Source organism: Anguilla rostrata, chromosome 16, assembly GCF_018555375.3.
Source record: "Anguilla rostrata isolate EN2019 chromosome 16, ASM1855537v3, whole genome shotgun sequence".
In the NCBI taxonomy this organism is placed as follows: Eukaryota; Metazoa; Chordata; class Actinopteri; order Anguilliformes; family Anguillidae; genus Anguilla; species Anguilla rostrata.
The window spans coordinates 34288721-34299597 of NC_057948.1; the positions used below are offsets into that span (position 1 = coordinate 34288721).

The 10877-nt window shown below is 44.7% G+C and overlaps 1 protein-coding gene across 2 annotated transcripts; it reads right to left on the bottom strand.

The window, feature by feature from the left end:
- Positions 1–733: 733 nt before the first annotated feature.
- On the bottom strand, positions 734–9890 carry LOC135241573 (cathepsin D). Of its 2 annotated transcripts, XM_064312076.1 has the most exons (9): positions 9692–9889; positions 6660–6816; positions 5364–5487; positions 4691–4809; positions 4108–4307; positions 3442–3564; positions 2679–2823; positions 2003–2101; positions 734–1364 (listed from the first exon to the last, which is right to left on the bottom strand). In XM_064312076.1, the coding sequence occupies exons 1-9, from the start codon at positions 9751–9753 to the stop codon at positions 1203–1205; spliced, it is 1191 nt and encodes a 396-aa protein (XP_064168146.1). In that variant the 5' UTR covers positions 9754–9889; the 3' UTR covers positions 734–1202. The 2 variants fall into 2 exon arrangements, with proteins under 2 accessions (XP_064168146.1, XP_064168147.1); XM_064312077.1 differs by lacking the exon at positions 734–1364 and having other exon boundaries at positions 2612–2823; positions 9692–9890.
- Between the last annotated feature and the right edge of the window lie 987 nt (positions 9891–10877).

Sequence of the window (10877 nt, forward strand, 5' to 3'; positions counted from 1 at the left end):
TAGATGGTTGTACCGAATAAATTGGCCATTGAGTACACAATACATTAGTGTTGAAGATTTCCAGGCTGGCTCGTTACACTCCTTTTTATGTTTTATTACTGGTTTTATGACCGCCTACATCAGGAAATACATTGGAGTTGGAAGCTGCAGCATGATTGTTAACTTTAAAAATGGAGGTTGTTAAAGATAAATGACGATTCCTGTATGATAAAATAAGCTGCGCAGTCAAAGCCGTGCTATGATGGTTTCATCAGTTTTTTTTTTGTTGCCATTTTCTCCCATGTTCTCCCTAATTTAGTCGTTATACCAATTCCCCGTTTGTATCACAGTCTTGGTCGATGCGCTATCCTCTGTCGGTGTGGGGAGGGTGTAGATTACCACATGCCTCGTCCGATACATGCGGAGTCGCCAGCCGCTTCTTTTCACCTGAGTTGTGGAGGAATCGCTAAGGATTCCCATCAGGATTCCCACTCGCGAACACTGCCAATTGTGTTCGTAGGAACGTCTGACCAAGACAGAAGTACCGCTGCCGGGGATTTAACCCAGCTCTCTGCGGTGGTAGGCAAGTGCTTCTACCTCTACACTACCCAGACGGCCCGTTTCAACAGTTTTTACTGCGTTATCGGATCAGCTTGTCGAAATTCTTATCTTTTCCAGAACAACCGAAACATCAGTCAGAAAACCTCTTACTTCCATATTTCTACAAAATGGCAGAAACTGAACAAACTACACATTGAGACTCGGTAAAACAGCTTTATTTTGGTGGCATCTGATTTATTTCAACATACATTATTAAAATGACTTGGGTACATTTACCAAGAAAAAAAAAAGCTACAGAACTGGCAGTTGGTTTAAAATAGAAAAAAGAAAACACAAAAATACAAACCACACAAATGTCTCTTAAAACCAGTAATAAATTTGATTAAGAATCTGCCAGTTTGCGCTCCTGGTTCTCTTTAAGCCCTCCTTCGCTTACATTATTTACTTTGATCACTTTGCTTTATAAAAAAAAAAAAAAAAAAAAAATTGTAGTTATTGAAGCAGTGCATTCAAACTCCACACTGACGCATTGCTACTTCGTTTTCACTTAAAAGCAACGGAAATCTTACTCGTGCGGACTCCTTAGTAGTCTTCCAACACCCCCACCCCCCCCCAACCCTTCCTCCTGAGTGGCGATTGTCAAGGTGACGCCAAACCTGTACCTACTTGGACTTGGCAAAGCCCACCCTGTCGTTCTCACGGTCGAACACGGTGTAGTACTGGCCAATGAATACATCTCCCAGAATCCACAGGGGCCCAGCAGGGGCGGGAATGTCCAGGCCCATGAACCCGCTGAGGCAGATGGTCTGGCCAGCCTGGGACTCCTAGAGGCGGACCGGCGGGAGAAATTAGGCCGTAGTTTTCCATTTGCGTACGCAGCAGAAAGCAGTAATCAGGTTTTTTTTTTGGGTAATCTTGACCCGTTTTTGCCAAACGCAGGCTTGGCTGTTCTGTTTTCGAGGCACACGCCTTCGCTCACGGATGAATGAGCGTGTCAGTGAGCGAGAGCTACAGCTTAATTTCTTGTTCAGAGAAAAAACAGTATTTCTTAAATCCACATTTCTTACAGAGTAAAAACTGATAAAAGTTCTCACATCAGTTTATCAGATTATAAAAGCTCAACGTGCAGGTGAGGAAATACTGCCATCTACAGGACATTCAAATACAGCCAACAATGAAAAAAATGAATTACCCTTTATTTCTTAGTCAAAATGAAGAAAAAATAGATAAATGTAGGTTGACTGCAGACCTGGCTTGCTTTAAGTTTATTCTGACCTCACCTCAAACAAAACTTGATTTGAGTTATGAATGAAATGATTGTTTATGAAAACAAATTCCTCCCACCATCAATTACTAAAAGTGTCTGATTTTTATTTCTGATCAGATTTCAGTTTCATTTACAACCAATCAATTCTCTGTCTGAAGTCATGTGACCTGGACAGCCGTGGCAGGGAGGACTCACCTTGAGAATGTACTGCTCTCCGGTCAGAGTGTAGGGCTTCCCCCCCAGGGTGAAGGTTATGGTGGGCAGGGTGGGGACCTTCTTACAGTCAACCATGTACTGGAACACAGCCGAGAGAGCACAGGTCACATGACTGTAAGACTATCGCTCGCAGCTTCTCCTTCACCAGACGTCATCCATTACTCTGGTCTCATTTAAACCCTGGTGTGTGAAAGGTCACATGACTGTAAGACTACTGCTCACAGATGCTCCTTCACCAGACGTCATCCATTACTCTGGTCTCGTTTAATCCAGGCGTGTGCGGTACTAAAGACCCAGACAGTTCCTGTTTGATCTCTTATCTTTTCCTCTGTTTTAAATAGCTGCTCGCTAAAGCAAATGCACAACACTGACCCAAAGCCTTTCCGTACCTTCAAACAGAACGCATAACAAGTCCAAACTCACTGGATGTGACATCACAAGTGAACAATAATGATAATACTAATAATAATACTGATGGCTGTTTGGTAAGAAAAGCTGAAGATGACACACGCGTGTGTGTGCGTGTGTAAGTGAAGCAGCAGTTAAAGGCTCTTTAAAGCCCAGGCTGTAAGCCCGGCTGTGGGGTACCTCTCCCTGGATGAGGGGGGCAGCAGTTAAAGGCTCTTTAAAGGCCAGGCTGTAAGCTGTGGGGTACCTCTCCTTGGATGAGGGGGATCGCTCCGATGGCCTTCTGCAGGGCCTTGACCTCGGCCGACGGCCCGGTGATCAGGGAGGTGCCGGTGTCCACGATGGCCTCGCAGCCGTCCTTGCACAGCGACAGCGAATTCTTGATGCCCATCCTGACCAATCAGAACACAGGGGCGGTGTCAGGCACCAAAGTTAAAAAAAAAACCCACTGCAAAAAACCTCACAACATCAAAAGTACCCTGTGCAGCACTCTGAAACACACACCCAGACTTGGTAAGACAGACAAAATAGTCCTTATAATATACTGTATATATAGTTTTTGTTAGTGTTTGCTGTGGTGGAAAAATTTTCAGGTGAAAATTTCACTATTCAAACTATTTTGATGTGTGTTCTGTTTGTTAAATTTCCACTGCAATTATTCCAACGACAACAAAAATCCTCTGTGGTGTCGAGTAACAGCGAGCCCTGGTGTGCTGGATCCTCTACAAGGCTGTAAATGTCCGCCAAAATGCCAGTATCACATGTTGATTTGGTCGAGGCATCTGGCTCCGTTTCGAGAGGCCCGATCATGACCGCCCGGATGATAAACTGATATTCGTCTGAGGCGTTATCTGTGTGCTATGACTCTGCACAATTCTGATAGCCTCATTTTAGCCGCAGGATGCTTTGGGTAAGCAGAGCTGGAAAAAAAAAAAACCCTGAAATGCAAGCGAATGTCCCCCGCTGCAGTGGCACCCCGTGCCTGCAGAGGGCGCCGTCTGCGCTCTCACCCGTCCATGTGGATCTGCCAGTAGGCCTTGCGGGTGACGTTGAGGTAGTCGAAGTTCCCGGTGTAGAACTGAGGGTCGGTTCCACCCAGCAGCAGCTCCCCACCGGGCTGGGTCTGTGGGTTCCTGTGGCAGAGAGACACAGTCACACACGAGCTTACCATCAGCACAATTACACTCACCCCGCTCCTCTCCTTTACACCGTCTTACCTCCTCACCCCCCTCCTTTAAGTAGTTTTACCCCCCCCCCCCTTAAGCTTTTTAACTCCCCCTCTCCTTTAAGCAGTTTTACCCTCCCCCCCACCGCCCTTCACCCAATGTCAATTAAATTCCTTAATTATGTTTACATTCTGTGTTCCATCACCACAGCCCTCCTCTTTCCACCTGGGGGAGCACAGAGGAAGAGCTCTCCTCTGAGACAGGTGAGCTGGAGGAGGACGGGCTCAGGTGCAGGTAGACTGGGAGGCACCTGACTGGTGGGGAGGGGGGGGGGGCGCTTGTGCTCGGACTCTTTCTGCTGACTGAAATCCTTCTTGATCAGGCTGACGCTAGAGCCTAATTTCATGCTTGATTTTAAAGGGTGGGGGAAGCTGTTGCGTGGGCAGACCCTTAAATAAAAGTGATAACAAAACTAATCTGAATGCACTTTAACGGACCCGTGCCGCTCACCTGTTCAGGTAGAAGGAGAAGACGTTCTTCTCCACCTTCTTCTGGCTCATCATGTTGTCGAAGACGGGCGTGACTCCGTCCACGGAGATGCGGGGGTAGGCCATGCCCAGGATCCCGTCGAATTTGGCGGCGATGAAGGCCACGCCCGGCTGCTTGATGGCCTCCCCGAACACCTGCTTCTCCACGGCGAGGCCCCCGATCTGTGCCAAGAGGTGACACCGCCAATAAAGACCTGTCCTGCTGCGCACATGCACGGTGCCAAGCGTTCTGGCACAAAATGGCCGCCGTGCATCGAGAGGAGGCACTGTTGCTAAAGACCTGTCCTGTCGCGCACATGCACGGTGCCAGGCGTTCTGGCACAAAATGGCTGCCGTGCATCACCCATCGCCGATGCGGGCTGAGGTGAGTTTGAGTTTTCATTGTTTAAACAGCCTAAATTTGAGGTTATGGCCCAAGCATTACCGTATGCAATGTAATTACATCATGGATCTGTGCCATACATACATAGATATTAAGTGCAATACAAATTGTTACATATGTAAGGTTGTTAACAAACGGTTATGATTTTTTTAAATAGTAATACCGTGCATGTGTCCTGGCTGAGGTACCCAGACAGGCTGCCAGAGCCGTACTGAATGGCGAAGGCGGTCCCGTTCTTCACGTATGTGCTGGACTTGGCAGAGTTGTATTTGTGGTGAAGCACTGCAAAAAGAAAAAAAAAAATCACACATTTTTCACATGATATTGACATTACAGGAATATTCAAAAGCATTTAAAAAAAAAAAAAAAAAGTGTCACCACTATGATAAGAGCATACACGGTTTGCTTTTTTCGTCTTAAGCAAAGTCAGGCAGAATATCATTACAAAATTTAAACAGCTGAAACTAGACTAGCATGTCTATGTCAGTGATTATAAGAGGAGAGTAACAGACAGCGGTGAGATCAGTGATTATAAGAGAAGAGTAACAGACAGCAGGGAGATCAGTGATTATGAGGGGAGAGTAACAGACTCACAGCAGGCGATGTCAGTGATTATGAGGAGAGTAACAGACAGCAGTTGTCTGATTGAGAGCAGAGTAACAGACTCAGCAGCAGTGAAGTCAGTGATTATGAGAGGACAGTAAGGGACTCACAGCAGGCGATGTCAGTGATTATGAGAGGAGAGTAATAGAGCAGATGTCAGTGATTATGAGAGGAGAGTAACAGACTCACAGCAGGCGATGTCAGTGATTATGAGAGGAGAGTAACAGACTCACAGCAGGCGATGTCCATGAGGGAGCAGTGGATAGACGGAACCCACAGGTTGGACGATCCCGTGTCGAACACCACGGTGAAGAGCTGGGGCGGAGTGCCCAGGCTGATCTCTCCGTAGTACTGGGCCTGCAGAGAGACACACAAACACGACCACGGTCAGACCGCGGTTAGCCTTCACCCCGCTCTACAGACCTGAAATAGAAGTACACGGGTTACGTGGGTCTTTCTGGATCAGCGCTACACGGATTCTGCGCAGGTGTGCCGATCCGTGCAGCATGTGGACGGGCTACACGGGTGGCTCACAGTGGGCTCACAGTGGGCTAGAGATCAGTGAATCTGCTCAACGGGTTGCCATGTTTGACTAAATGCAGCCCCGTGACATTTGGCAGCATAGACTAAAAAAATCCCCCGTCACCATTCATGTGACTTAACCACTAGGTCAGAGGACACACGCGCGCACACACACACACAACACTTCCTTCACTTCAGTGACATTCAAAAATGCAAGTTTAGGGACACTTAGTTTTGCTTTGTGAGCCTAGCAGAATGTTGAAAGCTTGCCAGTGGGGCGGGTCGGTAATTCAGTATCTAAACAGGGGGAAATAAACAAACAGTTTAGCCCTCTTTAACAGTGTAGTGCAGCCTGTATGGAGTCAGGTGATCAGAACAATGCAGAGCACACACTGTACCCAGCAGTGAATCACCTGTCACAAGACAACTCTTCTACAGCACTCTGATTGGCTGCAATGGTCCTCCCCAGCCAATCACCTCCCTGAACTCTGGCTGGGAGAAGGTTTTTCCTGACAACTACAAGGCACTGAGATAAGCGGGTGGAGTTTAAAAGCACCTGTGGCTGCACTCTTCCCCAGATAAAAACTCCAGGGAAGGCGACAGCTCCAACAAAACAAAATCAAGAAACCGGTCCTGCTGAGAGCACTTTCAATGGGGTTCCACTTCGCAATATCCACATAAACACCCCACTTTGCTTTCTAACCCTTTTCAGACGTTTTTATGCTGAGGTTAGAGAGATTTTCAATGATATTTATATTGCAAGTTGAATACAGTTCCTGGGATACTTTCTGCTTTCTAGGTCACAGCCCTGTGAATGCTACAGGTACACACTGAATAGTTATGAAATCTATACAGTGCAATTCAGGGGAAGGTCCGTGTATGTGTGTGTGTGTGTGTGTGTGTGTGTATATATATAATGCATTTGTGTGTGTGAATATACGTGTGTGTGTGTGTGTATATACACGTGTGTGTGTGTATATACGTGCGTGTCTGCGCGCGTGTCTCACATCAAGATAGTTCTTCAGGGTCTCTGGAGTGGGCCCGTTGCTGGAGGGGAAGCCCAGGTTGTACTTGAGCTCATCCTGGCCGGCCAGCAGCTCCTCCGTCCACTTCCCAGAGTCTGACAGGGTCCGCCTGATGGTGCGGAACTTCTTCAGAGGTATCCTGCGGGGAGACGGGGACGCGGGCACGCAGGTAAACAGCTAGCCGTTAGCCCTCACAGGTTCCAGCCCCCAGGTGGAGACCTGCATCACAACCTGCCTGGAGGCCTCTTAACCCAAAAACCCCTTATTAAAAATCCAGCTGTGTAACAACAGACGAGGTACAGATATGCATCGGTGCGAGCCTCTCTGAGTGAAGGGTCTGATGAGCAAATGAATGATTCTGAATGCAGGATGAGCAGATTGAGCATTGCATTACATTCATTTAGCAGAAGCTCTTATCCAGAGATACGTATACAACTTTTTACACAGCATTTACATTGCATCCATTTATACAGCTGTATATATACTTCAGCAATGCAAGTCAGGTACCTTGCTCAAGGGTACAACGGCAGTGTCCTACCTGGGAATCGAAGCTGTAATTAATATACCAGCTCCTTATCCATTATGCTACACTGCCATTAAGCAGCTTTACTCTACTCTTTCATTGCGTGTGCAATCCCGCAAGCCCTATTTTGGCAGGAAATCGTAAATCAGCTGGCAGCCTGTAGGAGCGCGACCACTTCCGGAGTCTACGTGCAATACAGGTCACGGTTTACTGATGCGTACTACTGCGGCGGAAATGAAATTCTGAAAGAGATAACTGGTACAAAGTACTCCGCTAAAGATTTTTTTTTTTTTGAGAACTCAGGAAAACACACATGCGTTAAGTTATGAGAGTTATTACAAACAGGCAAGAGGAATACTATGAGAGGGTGGAACATTCCGGGCCTGGAACCAGAGTACAAAACTGCTCAGTTCTGGGCCCTCTGGTCCGAATCTGGGCTGAGCCCTGGTAACCATGGTTACGAGAATTACTTTTCTAAATGCAATTCTCATGATATATATATATATATATATATATATATATATATATACACATACACACACATCTTTTTCCCATTTCTCATATCATGAAAACGGTTTTATCTGTGGTTAACACTGCAGTCTAAAAGTGCGTCCACTCCTTATTCCCCATTCTTTCCATTCCATAAGCAAAGGAGACGACCAACTGCGGTCACTTTATCCGACTACACAGTCCCAGGCGTTTTTTCTTCTACGATGATAAACCCTCTTGTAATATCCATGTGGTTATGCTGAGCCGGAACTACTTTCACAATGTTCAATGCATTAAAATTGCTTTGCTAAGTTGTGCTTGAATTTTACGGACAGATTCTCGGAAAGCAACGGCGACCCATTCACGCGTTTCATGCGGTCCAGTCCATGTATTCCACTAGTCGGTTTACTCGCTCAACCAATTAGAAAGGCTGAAAATAATCAGGTTAATTGGTTTGCTGAGGCGGGAAACCCGAGTGCGGCAAAATGAAAGAGCGGCATGTTCAGAAGCGGCAGGGAATTTCAAGAATTATGTTTCAGAAGCCAATTTGTAGCGGTAGAGATTTCTTGATCTAAGGTTTCACAAAGAGGCGTAAACAGCGTGCGGATCCCGCCGATTGGTGAGAAAACTAATAACGTTGTAATGTCTTGCTACCCACCGTTTTCTTAAATACAAGTGCAGGCCCTATGTATTATGTATTTCGACGGATGGTTTATTATTATTGTTGCGCATGTTTAAAAAAAAAAAAAAAAAAAAAAAAACCACAAACCAACAAAAAAAAAAAAAAAAAAAACTCCGCTGTTGCCAACTGGGTTCCCCGCCTCCAGAATACAAATGTAATGTACCCACAGTCGCACGCTTTTAGCCCTGTGGTTCTCAAACTCAGTCCTCGGGCCCCACTTGTGCCCAAGACCGACTTTTGAGATCCACTGGACTGGTCCCTTGTCCAGAGGTGTGAAGCTCAGCTACTGAGGAGTAATTCGTAAATTGGGCCAGTGGGGTATATGAGAGATTGCGTAAAAAAACCTGTAGGTACAGGTTTCTCCTTATCGTTCCAGTGACAAACAAGTTTGATGCAATCAGTCGGCGGCGCCTCGCCCCGAATTTGGCTGACAGACCGTTCACATTGTGTGATCTTATTGCAGAGAAGGCACGGCCTTGTTTTGGCACTCCGTTAACAAGTTTATGGACTGCATGGGCACACTACTATACTAGATACCCAGTAATCCTCATTAGCTACATTATTGCATACTGAAAATGGTGTAATTTTTAGGCTATCCAGATAATTAACGCGTAGGCCACTTAGCTGCCAGCATAACACGGTTAGCCAACTACACCAGGCTGCTGACTAGCAAGCCTTGTTGTATGGCTCCTAAACGTTACCAATAGGCTAGAAAGTTCTTGTAGGTTTTATAGCTAGCCTACTACAATTAGTTGTCTAAATACTAGCCAATTTATGTAGATTGCAGCAATACGACTTTTCCCGTCTTTATCGTTTAAGATTGACGTTACACTGCAAACTGCAATGTACCAGCCTACTTTTAACTTCAACTCATTTAGCAGCTGTAAGTTAACACTAACTAACGTTTTTCCAGGCTGTGGAAAAACCTGCGTAGCAAGCCTAAAAAAAAAAAATCAGAATAAATAAACAAATCAGTCGACACGTAAACACTAGCTTGCTGGATCGCAATTGCAAAACCGTCTTTTCTGCTGTAACTTCCACTGTATTCAACATGAATGTTAACTAGATATCACGTGAGAACGTATCATAGTCGTGCAATGACCGTTAGCAGATATTAGTCTAACTAGCTCGTTATTAGCTAGATATTATTCTCTAACTAGCAATTACTCATCTAGCTTAGTATGTAGTGAATGTGGCTGTATATATCGCTATCAAACGCAGAATTATTATGGGTAACTGAATAAACGTTTGACAAACATATGGTCATGCAGAAACACTAGTATAGCCAGTCTAATCATGTAATTCTGCCAGTTGACTTACCGGACGAGAGCGTCGGAGGTCCAAGTTAAGGCGGCAAACAAGAATAAATACAAAAACTTCATTTTACTGTGGTGGTAAGTGATAACAGTACAAAAAGCTTTTGTGAATTTCACCTAACGTTAATGATCACTAAACAATGACCCAGCAACTCCACAGCTGATAAATAGCAGACAGTTTGGTCAGGTGATAAGTTGTGCAAACAAGTCATGTGATGATGACAATGCAGTAGCGGATGTATACGTTTTTTCCTGGATCTGAATGAGTTCCGGTTGGCATGGGAGGAAACTTTTAAGAGAGAGTTCTGGTACGTGGATATACATTCAATGCGGCGGTTTCGATGTATGTTTAGGTGAATCTAACTCCTAAATGTCATATGTTTCCAGTGGTGAGCTCAAATGAGACGAAGTGGGAGGTGGCGGTTTTTTAGGATGAATGTTTGCTTTATTGCGGTACCGATTCGTTAAAGTGGATGCGGCAGCAGTCACAAATATACCGTTGGATGTGAACCACATATATTTTTAACCCACGACTTGCATTATTACTAATTACTGACTCTCGAAAGTCACTAACCTATTCTGTCCCCATGTTTTTTATTTCATAATATGAACATGCATCTTCCTAAGATTTTCCTTCTCTGTTCTTGTCGTTTTTAAAAATATTACTCAGTGTTATACGCTATATTTGAGTACATACTATCGAACATAATTGTATCATATCCTTCATATTACTTCATGGATATTACCAGTGAGGTAATATCAAAGTTCAAGCAAGAATATAGTGTTAAACATTGAAACCATGCAGTGACATACTTATATTTCAGTCATTCTTGAACAGGATGGTGTGTGGTAAAAGATCAAGTCTAAACAGTAATGTAGGCACATTTATGTAGTCATACAGTAAATGAGGCACAAAGTGGCAGTGTAGCATAATGGTTAGAGAGCTGGACTTGTAGTGCAGTTTGTATGAATGAGTTGTATGTACAGAATGCTGGGCAATTAGCTCTGGATGAGAGCATCTTCTAAATTAGTTGATTGTAAATCGCATAATTCAGAACATTTCTTTAACAACACTTAACTGATTTTACTTATCGGAAACAGGCCGGTTTGAAAATATCTTTGTGTATTTTAAAAATAAAAAAATAAAAAAATTGAACTAGTCATTCAAACTAAGGCGGAACAAACTTGCT

Coding starts and splice junctions, on each gene's coding strand:
- LOC135241573 (XM_064312076.1), bottom strand. CDS start 9,753: ATGAAGTTTTTGTATTTATTCTTGTTTGCCGCCTTAACTTGGACCTCC. Junction 4,308..4,690: donor TCAGCCAGGACACATGCACG/GTATTACTATTT, acceptor CTCTTGGCACAG/ATCGGGGGCCTCGCCGTGGA. Junction 3,565..4,107: donor TTCTCCTTCTACCTGAACAG/GTGAGCGGCACG, acceptor TCTCTGCCACAG/GAACCCACAGACCCAGCCCG.